The 17875-nt window shown below is 42.8% G+C and overlaps 1 protein-coding gene across 6 annotated transcripts in view; it reads right to left on the bottom strand.

Moving 5' to 3' along the window:
• The window catches only part of Rufy3 (RUN and FYVE domain containing 3), a 77290-nt gene that overhangs the window by 1412 nt on the left and 58003 nt on the right, over nucleotides 1-17875 (bottom strand). For 3 of the 6 annotated variants that reach the window (XM_028752578.1, XM_028752579.1, XM_028752580.1), the window contains exons 10-17: nucleotides 16196-16279; nucleotides 13846-14013; nucleotides 12393-12490; nucleotides 8460-8579; nucleotides 7272-7368; nucleotides 5731-5795; nucleotides 2696-2723; nucleotides 1617-1685 (exon numbers count right to left, since the gene is read on the bottom strand). In XM_028752578.1, coding sequence (XP_028608411.1) covers nucleotides 1617-1685; nucleotides 2696-2723; nucleotides 5731-5795; nucleotides 7272-7368; nucleotides 8460-8579; nucleotides 12393-12490; nucleotides 13846-14013; nucleotides 16196-16279 — 729 coding nt within the window. Of the gene's footprint in view, nucleotides 1-1616; nucleotides 1686-2695; nucleotides 2724-5730; nucleotides 5796-7271; nucleotides 7369-8459; nucleotides 8600-9683; nucleotides 10908-12392; nucleotides 12491-13845; nucleotides 14014-16195; nucleotides 16280-17875 lie in introns of those variants that run through there. The other 3 variants (XM_028752581.1, XM_028752582.1, XR_003709390.1) reach the window with 2 other exon arrangements.

Below are 17875 nucleotides of genomic sequence, written 5' to 3'. Positions count from 1 at the left end.
GAGCTGCTTGATGCACAATCAAGTATGGAATGGCTGCTGTGTGCCAAGTGGCCCTCAACAGGTCACACAGGAGCATCAGGCCAGCTATTGGATTGAAAGGAAGTAGCATGGGTGTCCCAGAATCAAAAGACAACAGAGAGTTCAGTCTCTGGAGTACACGTCATACTTTTGATCCCTACTTTTGGGTCGGGTTAATTCTAAATTCCAGCAAATATCTGACCATACTGAAACTCTAAATAAGGTAGTGAGCTAGCAATGTTTGGAGGAGCCGAGTCTTAAAATATGTTTAAGATCAACTCAGTTCCAAGAGCACTGAGAAGCTTAATGCTTTTCTCTGGTGCTCCACAAGCACTTCTGTGTTGCTTCCTGCCTCTGTTTCTAGGGAAGCTAGTCTCCATAAACATTCTGAACCTCCAGCAACCAAGCAATGTGTTGCTACAGAAGTGCCATCAGGGCACCTGCAACAGAGTCCCCCAGCAGCTCTGCATAAAAGGCTTCAGAGAATAACTCCTGCCAACTTTCTTCTGTTTTGGAACATTTATGAATTTTCAACCATGTTCAGTTGCTACATGGTTCTGCTAATCTTCTAGAGCATACTGTAATTCTGTTAAGATTCAGCATGATGTAATCCAGAATTTGGGAACATTTCTTGTAATTCTTCAAGTACTTGTTTGTAATATTCCTTTGAACATAACACCTTGAGCATCTCTGGGCATCATATTTGCCCAGACTGCTGTTAACAAGTGCCAGTCTCAGCCATCAAGGACATTTGTTCTTTCTGATCTAGTCTGCCACTTTACCTACTCTGACATGGACAGGGGCCTAGTGGGAGAGCTCCTCCCCTCCCCTCTCCCCTCTCCTGTCTCCCCTCTCCCCTCTCCCAACATACAGCAGCCCAGCCGGGAAGGAATGGGCCAAACACTAGGACTCCCATCCTCATCAGCACATGGAAGGTGATGATGCACTGGGGCATTGGGCTGGGATGTGGCTCAGTGTAAAGTGTTTGCCTAGTGTACACCAGGGGCTGGAGTCCATCAACACAAAACAAAAACTTAGGCCAGGCCTGTGGTGCACGGTGCAACATCAGTACTTGAGGCACAGACAGAAAGAGCACAAGTTTGATATTGGTTCGAGCTATACAGCCAGTCCCAGGCCATCTGGACCACACAGGAGACCAGGGCTCAAGACCAAACTAAGGGTCCACTGAGATGGCTCTTCAGGTAAAAGTGCTTAATGTGAAAAACTGAGGGCCTGGAACCCATGGTTGGAGAGGAGAAGACTCTGATAGTTGTCCTCTGACCTCCAAATGACCACCATGGCATGTGGGTATCCCTCCCTCCTGAACCATCCACTCTCTCAGTTATAATAAAAAGTAAAAACAAAATGACAAAATTATGTGCTCAACAATTACTGTACTTTATAAATCAGTATTTCCTTATTTGTTTCAAGTTATGTATGTACTTATTTGCATTTCTTTTAAAGAATAAGTGTCTGACAAATGCTCACCCCCTTGGTGTTTCCTAGCCCCTTCCTGGCACCATAATAAACAGCTCACTCCTGTTTACTCTTGGCATGGAGCTGGAGGTGCAGGCCATCTCTGTGAAGGGACCACTCACCTCTGTAAGGTTGTCATCTTCCTGGCACAGCTGACACACCTGTGGCTTTTCAGAGAGTGAGGGCTGACCCTAAGACACAGTAAGCCAGTTACCTCCCGAGCCCATGGAACAGAAACACGTTGTAACACTTCTAGCTTCTAAAATCAGACTATACACTGACTGGGAAGAAACAATGACCTATCCCATTACCTTACTCTGAACTTTATAACAAGAAAATGCAAGCATTCCTGGCCTCCTCCATTACCTCAGTGAGCATGAAAACACTGGCTTCCTTTTAAATCTTACAAGGTGAAGAAGTGACCCAGATATGTCTGTCTCATGGGGTTGCCATATTGTATTTTCAAGGTGTTTTACAATTGTTTCTCTAGGTTAAAATTTTTTTAAAAGTTCAAAAGTGATCAAAAGGGGCTGGAGAAAATGCTCAGCTGTTAGGTGCACTGACCAAGGTTTGATTCCCAGCACCCACATGGCAGTTTACAACTGTCTATAATCCCAGTTCTAGGGATTCTGATACCTTCTGGTCTCTGTGGGCACCAAGCATGCATATGGTACATGGACACACAGGCATACCCATACATATGGGCACACCCATACATATAAAATAAAGCAACAACAACAACAAAAACCTTTTAAAGTGACAAAACCCCCAAAACCCCCAAACCTTTTCCGTCTGTTTTAGTTAAGGGAAAATGAGAGGGCAGTGAATGGTATTAGTGCCAGTTCATCAGAGGTGACCTCTCGTGGGAAATGAGACTCATTGTGGGCTCAGTCAGTCTCCTAAGCCGAGTGCTCTGAACTCCACCATGAGCCTCCAATCATGTGAGGGTGTCCATTTACAAATCTGTTACAGTTTGCATCTTTCTCTTTTATTTTTACCACCCAGAAAATAGTATTTTTGTTTTTCAACATATCAAACAAATGTTTCCGAATACTCAAGAGTGTATGTTAGATTATTAAGATACTACACAGAGGGCTGTGTCCCTTTGACTTCCTCCCACTATACCTTGTTTACTGGCTAGCCATGGCACACTAACTTTGTAATTGGGTACAAGACATTTTAAAACAGGAGTCTTTCTTACCTGTTCCTCTACAGGGGGAGTTAGCAGCCTAGAACAGAGAAATAAAAAGGGTAGCATGTATTACATTACTGGATGTCCTTGATACATTTAAACAAGCAATGCCTCTGTCCTTGTACATTGCTGGGAACAGCATAAGTATTAACTGGCCTCCAAGATTCTAGACATTTTAGTTAGATCTTTTACTAGACTTTATCTGATCCTTGATAGACATTACAGTTGTGATTCACAAATAAATATGGAGTTATATTTTATCTTTCCTTTTTACACCCTAGGAAATGCCATTTGTCTTTTTTTGTTTGTTTGTTTTTTTGCGACAGGGTTTCTCTGTGTAGTCCTGGCTGTCCTGGAACTCACTCTGTAGACCAGGCTGCCCTCGAACTCAGAAATCCGTCTGCCTCTGCCTCCCAAGTGCTGGGATTAAAGGCGTGCGCCACCACCGCCCAGCCGCCATTTGTCTTATAACATGTAAAACATCAATGGCTCAGTAACCGTATATTTTTAAAGCTTTACTATCTCCGACATTATGGGACTCTATTCATTGTCATATGCTATGTATTTGTCTTCTTTCCTCAAATACTCTTAAAATGGAAGCTTTAAGAAACTATTCCAGGAAATAAATGAATCAGATTGTCATGAGATGTATATAAAAATCCTTTTCAAACAGGTTGAACTCTTTCTTCAGAGGAGTAGCAAAAAGCCAAATCCTATTCAGTAAAAATGCTGCCCAGTTACTATGGGTCATGTAATCTTCAGCTGAGAGGACTAGATTATGGTGACCAAGGCCCTAAATATTCCATTAACATTCCTGTATTCTGTGCTCACAGTTCTGGCTGAGACAGGTCCCAGAGGCTACCACAATGTCACAGAGATAAAGGAATTAAAAAAATACAAACCAGGAGCTAGGAGTGGTGGTGGTATACACCTTTAATTCCAGCACACAAGAGGCAGAAGCAGGTGATCTCTATGGGCTGAACCCACCTCGTTCTGCACTGTAAGTGCTCAAACAGCCATGGCTATGTAGAGAGACCCTGCCTCAAAAACCAAACAACCACCATCACACCAGGCATGGCAGACACAGGTGACCTGTAAGTCACCCAGCCTCTGCTCCTCAGTCTTCTCAGCTGCAAAGGAGGGACTTGGTGAGTACATTTTTGTAATGCTAATTAAACCTGAAAGGAAAGAATGCATGTGAAACCCATGTCCTAAGCTGCAGAGCCCAGGTCAGAACCTGACATTTAATGGACATCCTGATTCTATGAGTAAATGTCTGATTTAGCTGGAAAGGCCCTGGAAAGTTAATTTTACAGCCTTTCCTTTCTTGGTGCATCTGCAGATCTATTGTATTAGATGGACTAGCACTTAGTCCTAGATTAAGCCATGTTCACTGGGAGTAAAATTAAAGAGTTTTGGGATCATTCTGACCTTGGAGGCAAGGAAGGGGTACTAAAGACTAAGTGCGGTCTGGCTTACAGTCATCACTGGGCTGTGTGGCTTACGTTTCCAGCAGCTTTGCTCTGGAAAGACCAACCATACACTACGAGATCCCTGAAGGATAGGTGCCCTAAGTAGACAGCCTGCTGTTCTCTCAAACCATTTTACGGTGCTGTCCCTTAAAAGTACTCTTAGGTATTTTTTTTTTTTTAAGGGCAATTTGAAGTTCACAGCAAAACTGATGAAAAGTCCAGACTTCCTATATGTTCTTGTACCCCATGTCCTGAATGGTCCGCACACACTCCACGGTGGAATCTATAATACTGATGTGCTTGCTGACTCTCCACCACCCACAGTCGGTAAGTGAAGAGTCAAGCTGGGCAGTGGTGGAGGTGGCAGTGGCAGCAGCACACGCCTTTAATTCCAGGCAGACAAATCTCTGAGTTTGAGGCCAGCCTGGTCTACACAGTGAGTTGTAGGATAGTCAGGGTTACATAGAGAAAACCTGTCTCAAAAAAACCAACCCAACCGAAGCCCCCAGAAGTCTACTCCAGTTCCATGCACCAGCAGTGTTGCAGCATACGTGGCTGTGGCACACAGAGCAGTGTCACTGCCCAGCAGTGCTGCAGCACATGGGACTGTGGCATCTGCCCAGAACACTCGCTGTGATCCACTTCCTCACCCTTGGCCCACTCCCGGCAAACCGTGACTTTCCTGGTTTTACTTTTCTAGAATGCTATATAGTTGGACCTCCTTTGCTGTGTAGTCGAATTATATAACGTTTTTCCTCTAACACGGTAAAGTTACTGTTAAAAAGTCAGAGCCTATGCTTTTCTTTTTTCTTTTTTCTTGAGACAGGGTTTCTTTGTGTATCCCTGGCTGTCCTCTGTAGATCAGGCTAGCTCTACCACCCAACAAACCTATGCTTTTTTTTTCTACCCCCAAGACAGGGTTTTTCTGTATAGCCATGGCTGTACTGGAATACGCTCTATAGAACAGGCTGGTTTCAAGCTCACAGAGCTCCACCTGCCTCTGCCTCCCAAGTGCTGCGATTAGAGGCGTGTGCCACCTCATCCAGCGCCTGTGCTTTTCACAGTGAGCAGATCAGATGAAAGTTAGGAAACAGGAAGGAAGGCAAGTTGAGACTCTTAAGGTGAAGAAAAAATAAGACATAAGGGAATGAGGGTATTTATCTCACACAGGTGAGTGGAAACAATCACTAATGTTCACTTGCCAACGTAAGAACTATAAAGCTTCATGTTCTTTAGATCCCAATTCAATAGAAATTTATGCACGTAATTTGACAGAGTATAGCCCGTGTTGGCGCTGGATTCATTTCCATTTCCTCCTGCTGGAACTATAGGTGTGAGGTATTACAGTCAACTGATATAATGTCCTTAAGTGCTCATTTAAGGGGTTAATCATAGAAGAATCCAAGGACAGGCTGACTGCCCCCTCCCCCATGATCCAGCTGGGATGTGTGTTGTTTCCCTTTAACTGCCTTCTACTTCACAACTCAGTGTCCCTCTATCCAGAGCTCCCTTTCCCACCACTCCGACATGACTTAATAGCGTAACAGCATTCCATACGGGCATTCCAAATACCTCTGGCCTTCTTCCAGCGGCTGCTTTAGTTTCACATATTCCTCTTGAATTCTGTGCTTCCCATCCTGCCAAGAGAAAATAGCTCAATCATTAATTATTCAGGACTCTAAACTGTGATGACATCACAAGCTTCTTCCATGTCTCTGGCTTGAGAAGAAAGAGGCGCTTTCTTTGCCTCTTCTTCCCGCCCCTTTCCTCCCTTTCTGTTTTAGAGGAAGGACTTAACTTTCAAAGCAGTTTCCTTCTACTCTACACCAAGTAGTTACTAAATCATTTTGATACAGTCTAGAAGTAGATATTTCCTGAACATTTTTTTATTTTCTGAAATTCAAATAAAATCCAAAGGAGTGGCCTCTTTAGTGGGCTCAAGGTAACTTGGTTCTTTGGAGAAGTATCTCTGTCTTGGCTTTGCAAGCCCAGCACAGCTTATCCAACTAGCTGTATGATCCTCAGAACACTCAGGTAGCTGCCCCACTGCCAAGGTCTCCAGCCTGCACTCAAGTGAGTTTCTTGGTGGAAGAGCAATGGGCCCGGGGTGGAAAGGCAGCTTGGGCAGGTTTTAGGTCAACTTCTGTGATATGAACTACCACTCGCCTACTTTGAAAAGTCTACCAAGTTCATAGTTAGAGCAGTCAAGTATCAGGGAAGAGAAGTCATAGCAACATCAAGACTGAGAACCTTACAGCGTGCTTGGGAAAGTAAAGCCAGACAGGCAGACTTCCTTTCGCCCTTCAGATTTCCATGCATTCAACTAAGTAGTGACGAGCACGCGGCATGGGGGGGTCTGCACATTTCAACCCGTTAACGTGTACTGTGTAACTACTTTCTGTTCATCATTCATTTGTACTGCAGCAAGATAGCAGCTTGTTCTCTAGAAATTACAAAAGATTCCCCACGCTGTCGTATGTGTTAATGCACACAAAGGCACTTGCTCCTCTGACTAGAAGTGTCTCGTGCTTTTTACCCTGAACCATTTCCAGAGGCTGGTCCCACAGACGATCTTGTAGAATTGTGGCTGCTCACCCCTGCGGTGCTAGAGACCATCAAGACTGCTGTGTGTAAAGTTCCACTCTGTTTTTTAACCACTCTGCATGACAGTCCCTTCTGTAATTCTAGTTTCTTCTCTTTCCCAAAGGACCTTCTTGCATATATTCAATTCATACTGCAATCCACATGACATGGAAAGGCCCCAAGAACCAAGTCAAGACCCGAGGAGACCCTGTCAGAAGGACTACGGCCTAGGAGGGATAGTTATACCATATTATACATGTATTGGGACTGCAAGAAATACATGTTTATTATGATAACAGAATAGTTTTACTAAACATCAAAGGAAAAGAGTCACTTTTCCAAACTGAGCAAGATCATTTGAGAGGAGAGCTCAGGATTTTGTTTTCCTCCACTCCAAGCAGCCGCTTTGCTGTCCGCATAGTGTAGACCACAGCAGCTAAGCATGTGGGCTGTGAAAGACCCGCTGACCCATCACGCTAGCTCATCAGATGTAGGTGGAGTAAAGCAAGTGAGCAGAGAACACACGTTACCATGCGCGGCTCCGGCCTCTGCGTCCCCTTCCCTGGGGTGCCCCTGGGTTGTGACTTCCTCTCCTTTTCTTGTTTCAGTTCTAACTCCAGCTGAGTCCTGGTTTGGTGGGAGAGGAAAAGGATGAAAATTTTGATTTCTGTATTTATATACTCTAAAGAATGCCAAACCTTAGTTCAGCAATTAATTGAGTTTTAATGCCTGAGAAAGTTCCCAGAAACAAACACACGGACAGCTGAGCCGTGAGACAGCAGAGCACAGTGAGACTAACGATACGTGACACGTGAAACCGCTAACTCCTCTGGCAATTCAGAATGCATGGGAGGAGCTCCCTGGTCAAGTCGGTCAGCTCCTTTACGTAATTCCTAATGAAAAGCTGCAGTTTCCTGGGTGAAAACATACTGACTACAAGCGAAGAAGAGCATTTCTGAGTTTTTAGTAAGACATCACAGGAAAGGGGAGACATTACATCTCTCCTATTATTTGGCCGCTCTCCATAGTCATGTATGCAGTTCCACACAGCTCATGCCCAAGCCCACTGGGGTCCTGGCAGCTTCGAGGTGCACAGCCATACTTGACTTGCAGTCGGCCATGACTTGAGAGATGGCCCAAGAGAGCACTTAGGGTTTAGGAAGAGAAAGAGGTTTTTAAAGGGATAGTGTAGCCATTTACTAGCTTACTAGTGTGAACTGAGACACACTGAACCCTGCTAAGCTGTCATTCTACCTGAAAGTAGGGGCAATGACATAACCTATTAGCAGGACTGATGTTAAGACGTTAGGAACATGACTGTGTGAAGTGTTCTGAAAAGTCCACACCCGCTGTCGGAATGTAGAAGACATTAGCCATTACCATTAACATTGCATCAGACATTAGCTACTACGTATTTGGGAAGTTGGTCTCTAATTCTCTTTTTAATTCAGTTTTTGAAGACAAGAGGCTTTGGGCTCCTCCTGTCTCAGCTGACATTTTAAGCCTGTATCACCAGGTCCAGCGGTCAGTTCCTAATGAATCATGGGATGCTGAGTGGATTTTGGAACTGTTCAGATCTGTGAAGCTTTCTGAGTTCCTACTGTGCATAAGGGACACTGGAAGACCAAGCCAAGATGGCTCAAGGCCTGACTCCCCCCTTGCCATTTACGTCTGCAGTACCACCACAGCACACGGCTGGCCAAGCTGCCCCTGCTCACCGCTGCCTGGTGAGTGCCTCCACTTCCAGCTGCAGACTGTTGATCTTGTCTCCGAAGTCCTGTTTGAAGAGCCGGTTGTCCAGCTCAGCAGACTGGCGGCCTCGCTCAGCCTGGCGCAATCTGGATGTGAGCCACATGAACTTGTGATAAAAAACAAAAGCCATGGTGGGGAGGAAGACTAAGTTCACAAACACAAAATAAAACAACCCAAGGAGGAAGGTATGGTGAGACAGAGGGGAAAAAATGCAGGACACAGGAAGAAATTATGAAGGGGAAAGATGGAGAAGAAACAAATTCTAAAGAAAAACAAGATGAAGGTGAAGCAGGCAGAGGAGAAGCTGGTTTTCTATTGTTTTTATTCTAGTTCTACAGTTTACAGCCATCAGAGGATCAACAACAAGACATCACTTTTGGAAATCCATACCCAGAGCCGCCCTCGAGTACAGAGTAACTGATGTCGGAACCCCTGTCTCTCTTTCCTCACACTCTGTCTTCTACATACGGCTGGAGCGCACGCGGAGCAGCTCCCTCTCACAGGGGAGTATTACAGTCATCCCCAGGCTCCACCTTCCGCAATGACACACTCTGAGCACCTGGCTGACTCTTTCCTTTCCTACCAGGTGACCAAGCAGACAGCTCAGCTTGGGGTTCCTAAGACTCCTGACCATGTTCTCTGGAAGTTCTAATGGATGCTTTCTTCTAAATGTCTTATAACTTTGCACCTATAAAGAATCATGTTTTAGAAGGTGAAATATTTGAGGCTTTCTAGAATAGAATTTAGAGGGATGCTATGTTTAGTCTAACTTTTATTGATTTGATTATTCTTTTTAGATGCTCAAGTAAAAGGCGACTGATTCATCACCGTTAAAGGCTGATGAACCACAGAATGCAGTAGGCGCTTTATTTATACAGGTGCAACATTGTAAGAAATAAAGAGTTCAGGGTCACAGGAGCCTCCAGGAAGTTGGCTCCAACACAGGCCTTTTGAGGACCTATAGAAACACATGAACTCTGTTTACTCTTAATTCTGGTTTGCCAAGAAGGTAAAGATTTTGAAGAGCTGGAAGCAAAGGGATTATCTTTGCCTCTCTCTTAGCACAGGCTATGCTACATAGCATGCCAGAAGGAGAGACAGAAAACATGGAACAAAACCCTGGGCATTGTGCTGGATGGAGTAAAGGCTCGTGTATATAAAAGCCTGTCTCCCCAAATCAAAAATAGTTGTTTTTTTTTAAATCAAAGTATTTATAGAATTATTTACAATGTAGAGCCTAGAAAGGGTTAGATCTGTGGTCACTTAGAAAAGGCCCTGCCAGTATTGCTCATGGCTATTGAGGATCTTTATTTTGATATTAAACTATAATGCTAGTATATTATTTATTTCTCATTTGGTTTTTGTTTTTAAGTAACTAGATTAGTTTCCCAGAACCTTTAGAAAATTCTCATTACAGAGAAAGTGACCGAAGCTCTTGGGCAAGCATTCCAGGTGAAGACAACAGGCAGGAAGTTGCCACTCAAGACTACATGTGGCCTCATGAATTCCAGCAGGAAATGCAGGGCAGATGTGAACATCGTATTTGTATTAATGTTCTCTCTGAGCTACCTAAGTAGTAAGTAGGATAACAGAGAAGGGCAGAGGTAGAAGATGCCAGTGTGAAGAGGGGTCTCTCAAGCTTCCACGCTGTGATGTTAAGAGCTACCTAATTACTACTTTGTTTCTAAGTACTTTAAAGAAATGTAAGGATGCTGTTTTTCTTCTTGTCCAACATCACTAAGGCAAAAATAAATCGCAAGCAATCTTGGTTACTGAGAACAGAACTGTAATGAAATACTAAATACTTATCTTGGGCTGGGGATTGATTAAACAAACCTACAGAAGGCAAGAGAAAAGGGGTCATGGCCTAAGAGACAGAGCTACTTTAGAAGAGTTCTGGGTCACGAGGTGACACCTGTACGCCATTACACTACAGAGAACAGGGTCACTGGTGCCGACGGAGGCACACCTATGGAGTACGATCCCTAACAAGCACACAAATACAGTGCTTCCGTTCCCCAGGCTTCCTAAAAGTGGTCTTTTGATTTATTGTTCAACTCAGAAATGTTTCTCAAAGTTTATTTGGTATTTAATGAGGAATCCATACCAAAATGTCTAACTCGGGGGCAGGGGGCAGGAGGGAAATAACAGCAGCAACCACAGCAACAAAACCCAACCTATATAGCCACCTAGTTTGGTTTTTTTTAAGTCCAACAAATTCAAGGTCAACTTTTGGTGATATTTTATATGGAATCAGAGCTTAAATGCAGGAATTTCAGGTTTCTTCCTTTTATAATTAGTCTGTAACATCGGACTCGTGAGGTGACCAACTGCAAAATGTCTAATGATGTTTTGGGATCAGTTTATTTGCTGCACTGTTTAAGGTCTTTGCCTGTTTCACCAAATCTTTTTCACTTAATAAGATAAAAATAAAGATAAAAATGAGTTGGAAGGGTAATGACAAAATGGATAAACAGGAAACAAAGATAGTAAGAAGAGAAGTCAGACACGTCATTATTTTAGTTCTGCTGGCCTTAATGCCAAGTTCAAACTCACTGAGGAGCAGTTTCAAACATTTTAAGAGCACAATTTATGAACATGGACATCAGTTATTAAATTATAAACATATCAGTGCTTATGAAAAACCAACTGAATAATCTGCTATATAAATGGATTCTTTTTTTATCAGTCAGAGCAGTATCAATCACTCCAAAGGTTTCAACTGCGTTTATAGGTCTGTAATTAACTTTAGTATTAACATGAATATGTTCTGTTCAGGATACTCCCTCCCTGGTGAAGAATCATCTGAAGCAAGCCACCCATCTCATTCATTCATTCATTTGTTCATTCATTCATATCATGAACACTATGTCAGAACTGTGACAGAATGGAAAGGCTTAGTTCAGTAACTAGAAGGAGCTTACTGTCAGATGATAAGGCATTTCTATAGACTTAAAGGTGAGTTGCACAGTGAGAAATGCCAGGGCAGGGTGGGCAGAGGTGCATATATAACATTATTTCTAGCTGGAAAGAGGCACGAGAGGAAGCCAATGCCAGGCAGTGCCATCTGAGTCATCGTGTAAAAATGTATTCCAAGAAGGGAGTGGGGAGGAGTGTTCATGATTGGTAGAACAATCAGAAGATCGAGGGAAGGAACGAGTGTAGGGTGTCAAGGTGCATGAAGGGTGATGAGCATCTGTTAGAAGTGGAAGTGTCATGTGACTCTGTCATGTGACTACATTGCATTGTGACCTGGGAAGTCTCAAGAAGAAGACATACTTTGGGGGGAGTTACAAAGTACAGCTGAGTAGGATCTAGCAGAAGATGGAACCTCCAGACTCTGTGAGAGGAAATCAGAGGAGAGACACACTGGAGGTGTTAGTGGAAGTCATGCAACTATTCAAGAAAGAGACAGAAGGGAGATGAGAGAAGAGAGAAACAGTTACAGATGAGAGACAAAGGCATGATCAATGCCTTTCAGAATCCCTACCTCACCTAGTATAAAAATATTTAGAGACTTTAGTGACAAACAAACTATATAATCACAAACAGTATTTAGAGAGGGTCTCACTCTTTAACCAAGTCTACCCTGAAACACTATAAAAAGACCATTTTTTTAAACTTAAAAAGCTAATCAAAATATAACTACATAGTTTCTTGCCTTCTTTCTCTTCCCTCCAGCCTTTCCTGTGTCCCCCTTACTCAGGGCCTCTTTTTCTACTGTTACACACACACACATTCTCTCCCTCTTCCTCTTCCTCCCCATCCCTCTCCTTCTCTCACAGATAATACTTAACCCACATATCCGACTTAGGTTGGGTAAATTTCCTGTTCATTTGCTGAACACATTCTCAACACTTCCAGTACTGAAAGAGTCGTTAGAGAAACAGCACTTTTACCTCTGCTCCAGCTGTTTAATAGTGGCAGCCATCTGATTGGTCTTTTCTTCCAAGCGACTGTTTAATTCACTTTTCTGTTTCACTCCTAGGTCTGAACTCTGTTAAAAAAGAATTATGAAGATTTATACTACAGATTTTTTTATCATAATGGTAAACAAGAAATAAATGGAAGCACTCTCTACATTTCTGTATCAGTTAATTTCCAAGTGAAAAAAAGAAAGCCAAGAAATATTTTTGCTAAAATAAATATTGTTATATGAAGCTTGTGATGGTATCAGAAGGCTCATGAATTTATCATGATCTAATGCAATTTACAATTCAGCTGACACACTAAACTGCAGAGTATAAGTTATAGGATGCAAAGAATCATATTACACAAACTAAAAATATATTAAAATATTATATGAAAGAAAAATATAATATAAAAGTAGAAAGAGAATTAGGTTAGGAGAGGAAGGTAGGGGGTGTGGGGACAAGATGAAAGAGGATAATGGGAAGGAATAAAAAAACAAGTATCATATGTCCTCTTATGTAGAACCTAGATTTAAATACGTATTATTAATCTATAAAATAATACATCTTCTTTATATACAGAAAATAAAAATAAATATTTTTAAATAAGAAAAAACGCTTATTTTGAGCTGGAGATATGACTCAGTGGGTAAGGGCACACACTAAGCTTGCAGAGGACCTGAAGTCGATTCCCAGCACACAGTTAGCATAAACCCCTATACTTCCAGGTCTAAGGGGTCTAACACCTCTGACCCTCTGTGGACACCTGGTCTCAGACCGGCACACAGACATAAAAATAAAATAAATCTTAAAAAAAAAAGAGAAGCCAGCATCTTGAGGCTGTCTTAGTTAAAGTCTCAACTGCTGTGATAAGACATCATGGCCCAGAGCAACTTGGGGAGAAAGGGGTTTATTTCTCCTTCCCAGTACGTCACAGAGAGAAGTCAGAGCAGGAACCTGGAGGCAGGGATTGAAGCAGAGCCATGGAGGAAGGCTGTTCCTCCTGGCTTGCTCAGACTGCTTTCTTACAGCTCAGATGGTACCATTCACAGTAAGTTGGGCCCTTGTCAGTCATTCATCAAGAAAATGTACCACAGGTTTGCCCACAGGTCAATCTAGTGAGGGTATTTTCTCAATTGAGGTTCCCTTTCCAGAATGATGCTAGCTTGTGTCAAGGAGACATAAAAATAGGCAGCAGGGATGCTTAAAAGAAAAAAGAAAAAACTATCTAATTCCCTTTTTATTATGTGAAAGGTGCCTATGGTTTCCAAGCACAGCAGCAGAGAACTGTAGGACAGTCTGAGTATTAGTTCGTGGGCAGCTGGCTTCCTAAGGAGCCATGACTCTCTCCTGGTCTGTGAAGAGTCTACAGAAGAAGCACCCTGTGGGCAGCACCAGGAGTTCCCAGAGCCAGGGAGCCCACTCCTTGTCTTTCACCTACCTGCAGCTTAAAGGCGAGCTCATGCTTAAGAGCCCGGAGGTCATCCAGCTGCTGCCGCAGAGACACCAGGGCATCCTGCTTCTCGCAGACGTCCTTCTCCAGCATCTTCATAGCCAGCTCCATCTCCTGCCGCATGCTGATCTGCAGCTCCAGCTCCTTCTCAACATCCTGCCCCAAAGACAAAGGCAGGGCTTGACTCCTTTCTCAATTAAGTAAATGCCGTACACTTGACAAGAAAGGGCAGAGAGAACCCTTTGTGCTGACTATTTTGGCAGAAGACACAAGGGTATTTAAGAAGCATTAATATTAACAATTAGGATTAAGAAGAGGACCATTTGCTTGGTGGTTTTGATAGAGCGGAGACACTCTGGTCCCTGGAGTAACAGTTCAGTTACCGGGAATGGTTGATATGGCAGAGTGGAGTTGTATCACCGAATCTGAAACTCTTGGTTTCTACCATGATCACAGCAGCATTACTGAGCAGACAGACACACAGTCCAGAGTTCTTCTGCATCCAGACTGTGCCCAAGGCAGACCTCAGTTTCCCATCTCTTAAAGTGTGATACTCCATATGACAACTTTCGAGTCTTGTGTCCTGTGTTCCCCTAAGTAGTTATGATAAAGAGCAACCATGCTACCTCATGTGACATTATTCCTGTGATACTTCTTACGAAAAACATTTTAGTACCTAATTTTTAAACATACAGACAGTAAATATTTATTATTTTAAGCACATTAAGAAGGTTGAATTTTCAGACAACCTAAGAGTACTCTTAACTTGAAGTAACTTCTTAGTACAAATAAAGCCACCCCTCGTTTTCAGCTTCCACATTCTTAAGAGATACGGAAAAGCTTCTCGTAGAGTTCTGGGGTTTTACATATTATCTGACTTTCAGAACTAATATGTAAGCACTAAGATTACTAATATACTAATACTAATAATCTATTATAGGAATACTATTCCTTCTTAGAAATAATTATAACTATATTTATGAGTTACATACACACATATTTATACATACATATATATTTTAATTTCTTAAATAATCTTAAGTCCAGTACTGGATACTTTTTCCATTTATGTCTAAGATGAAGCATAAATTCAGATATAAAAGCTAAAATTAAAAGTATAATTCTCAGCTGGGCGGCGGTGGCGCACGCCTTTAATCCCAGGACTTGGGAGGTAGAGGCAGGCGGATTTCTGAGTTCGAGGCCAGCCTGGTCTACAGAGTGAGTTCCAGGACACCCCGGGCTATACAGAGAAACCCTGTCTCGAAAAACAAAAACAAAACAAAACAAAAAAGTATAATTCTCAGGGCTGGAGAGATGGCTCAGTGGTTAAGAGCACTGGCTGCTCTTCCAGAGGTACTGAGTTCAATTCCTAGTAACCACATGGTGGCACACAACCACAGCCATCTGTAATGAGATCTGATGTCCTCTTCTGGTGTGTCTGAAGACAGAGTATTCATATATAAAGTAAATAAATAAATCCTTAAATCTTTAAAAAAGTATAATTATCTAGGCAGTGGTGGGGCAAGCCTTTAATCTCAGCACTCGGGAGGCAGAGGCAGGCAGATCTGTGAGTTTTGAGGTTGCACTGAGAAACCCCTTCTCGAAAAAGAACCAAAAAAAAAAAAGTGCTATTCTCTGACCAGCAAGGGCAAAGGTAAAGGACAGATTGTGTGCAGGGGTGAATTGTGAGGTAGGAGTAAGGAGTTAAGAGCACTGGCTGCTCTTCCATGGGTCCTGAGTTCAATTCCCAGTACCCACATGGCAGCTCACAACCATCTGCAACTCCAGTTCCAGTGACTCTGACACCCTAAAACACCAATGCACATAAAATAAAAACAAATAAATAAAAAAGTCAGAGCATAATACCTTGGCACATTCCTGTGGTCCCCGAGATTATAGACAGGAGGATCACTAGTCTGAGGCCATCGTGGGCGTCACAGCAAGACCTCGTCACACATACACAAACTACATTCTATACACTCAGTGTTCCTACATTCCACACTGACAGTGAAAGGATGTGGATTGACAGAATTGCTTTTCAGAGTATCCAGAACACAAATTCAGAAAGCATCACAGGGAATAGGGGTTAAAAAGAGCTAGGCATGGTGGTGCACCTTAATCCTAGCACTGTAGAGGAACAGGAAGGCCAGTTAGAGCCACACATCAACGAGAAACTATCTCAAAAAAAAAAAAAGTTGTGTGTGGGCAGGGCAAGAGATAGCTTGATGGGATTTGTAAAGCATGACTGAGAGTCTGAGTCTTGCTCTCTCAGATGAAGGCTCCGAGAGCCCAACCTTCTCATGTGGCCTAGCTACTAGAACGAACTTAGGGGATTTACCAGTCGTAATTGTGTCTCCTCCTTTAGATGCTTTCTGGCTTCGCTCAGTGCTTGCCCTTCTGCAGTTCTGTCTTGCTTAGGACCCTTGAAAAGATAAGAGACTTACAACTCTATACCAAATTAGCAGATATAACTAAGAAACTAAAGTTGAGTATATTTAAAGATTATGTTGAATTGGGGGGTTCCAAAATCCTTAGTTAAGACCCTAAGATGAGCCGGGCGGTGGTGGCGCACGCCTTTAATCCTAGTACTTGGGAGGCAGAGGCAGGTGGATTTCGAGGCCAGTGTGGTCTACAGAGTGAGTTCCAGGACAGCCGGGACTACACAGAGAAACCCTGTCTCGAAAAAATCAAAAGAACCAAAACAAACAAACAAACAAACAAACAAAACCCCCAAAAAACCCAAAAAACAAAACCCCCAAAACAAACAAACAAACAGACCCTAAAATGAGTTAACAAAATAAGCAGTGGAGTTCCCCAAATCAGTCTTGGAAAATACTATCCTGTCTGTGTGTGGTAGCTTATGCCTGTAGTCTTAGCACTTGAGGCTGAGGCAAAAGACTGTAGTGAGTCTGAAGCTAGCCTGGGTTACAGACTAACACACACACACAGAAACAAAGGAAACAAGGGAATGAGTTCAGTGCGGGTGGCTGAGTGCAGCTCAGCCTGCATGAACCCTACATTCAATCTCTGGCATCTCATAAACCAGGAAACAGTGGCTCATATCTTTAATCCTGGTATTTGGGAAGTGGAAGCAGGAGGATTAGGAGTTCAAAGCCATCCTTGCTCATATACCAAGTTCAAGACCAGCCTGGGTTACATGAGACCATGGGTCAAACAAACAAAACAAAATGACATCAAAACAAAACATAAACTCTGATACAGTATTCACTGCAAAACATGAGTTGGATCAGAGGTTTGACTGGTACTATATTCTTTGTCCAGAAAGCTCAAATGCACTATCTTGGGCTGTTCAGAGATCATAGTTAAAGGAAATGCACCACAAAAGAAAATTTTCTGAGTATTTAGCTGTTTGGTGATGTTCATAATTAAAGTCAAATACTAATATGACCCATAGGAAATTGCTTTTATCCCATTATGCCTCTTTAAGAACATTAGCAGTAGCAAGGAAAGACGCTAGTGAAATCACGGAACAAGCAAGCGATACTACACTACGGCTGATAGAAGACCTAAGGGCATTCATTACCTTGTGCTTCCCAAGGCTGACCATGCTCACATATACACCCGGTACGCTAGAGGCAGGGCAAGAGCTTGAGGTCAGTCTGGGTCACACACACAGTGAGCATCTGTCTCCAAGAATAACATCAAAAATAAAGTAAGATGGAACTCCGCAATATAAGATAGGTTTGCAAAACTACACTGTAGAAAAGCTTGGTCCTGGGCTTGGCAGTGGTGGTGGCACCTTTAATCCCAGCCTTGGGGAGGCAGAGCAAGGCAGAACTCTCAATTTAAGGCCAGCCTGGTCTACATTGGGAGTTCCAGGACAGGAAGGGCTACACAGAGAAATCCTTGAAAAAAAAAAATGAAACAAAAACAAACTAGCCAACCAACCAACAAACAAGCTTGGTCCTTGAAGGTATTTAGAAAATTCATCTGCATGCTAGCTCTTTCCCACTCATAACAGATAGTGAGGTTATTCACTTTTAAGGAGTAGCAGTAT

This window comes from Grammomys surdaster, unplaced genomic scaffold, assembly GCF_004785775.1.
Source record: "Grammomys surdaster isolate TR1022 unplaced genomic scaffold, NIH_TR_1.0 125928, whole genome shotgun sequence".
Classification (NCBI taxonomy): domain Eukaryota; kingdom Metazoa; phylum Chordata; class Mammalia; order Rodentia; family Muridae; genus Grammomys; species Grammomys surdaster.
The sequence above is the reverse complement of the archived record's forward strand: the minus strand, read 5'-3'. Positions and strand labels throughout refer to the sequence as shown.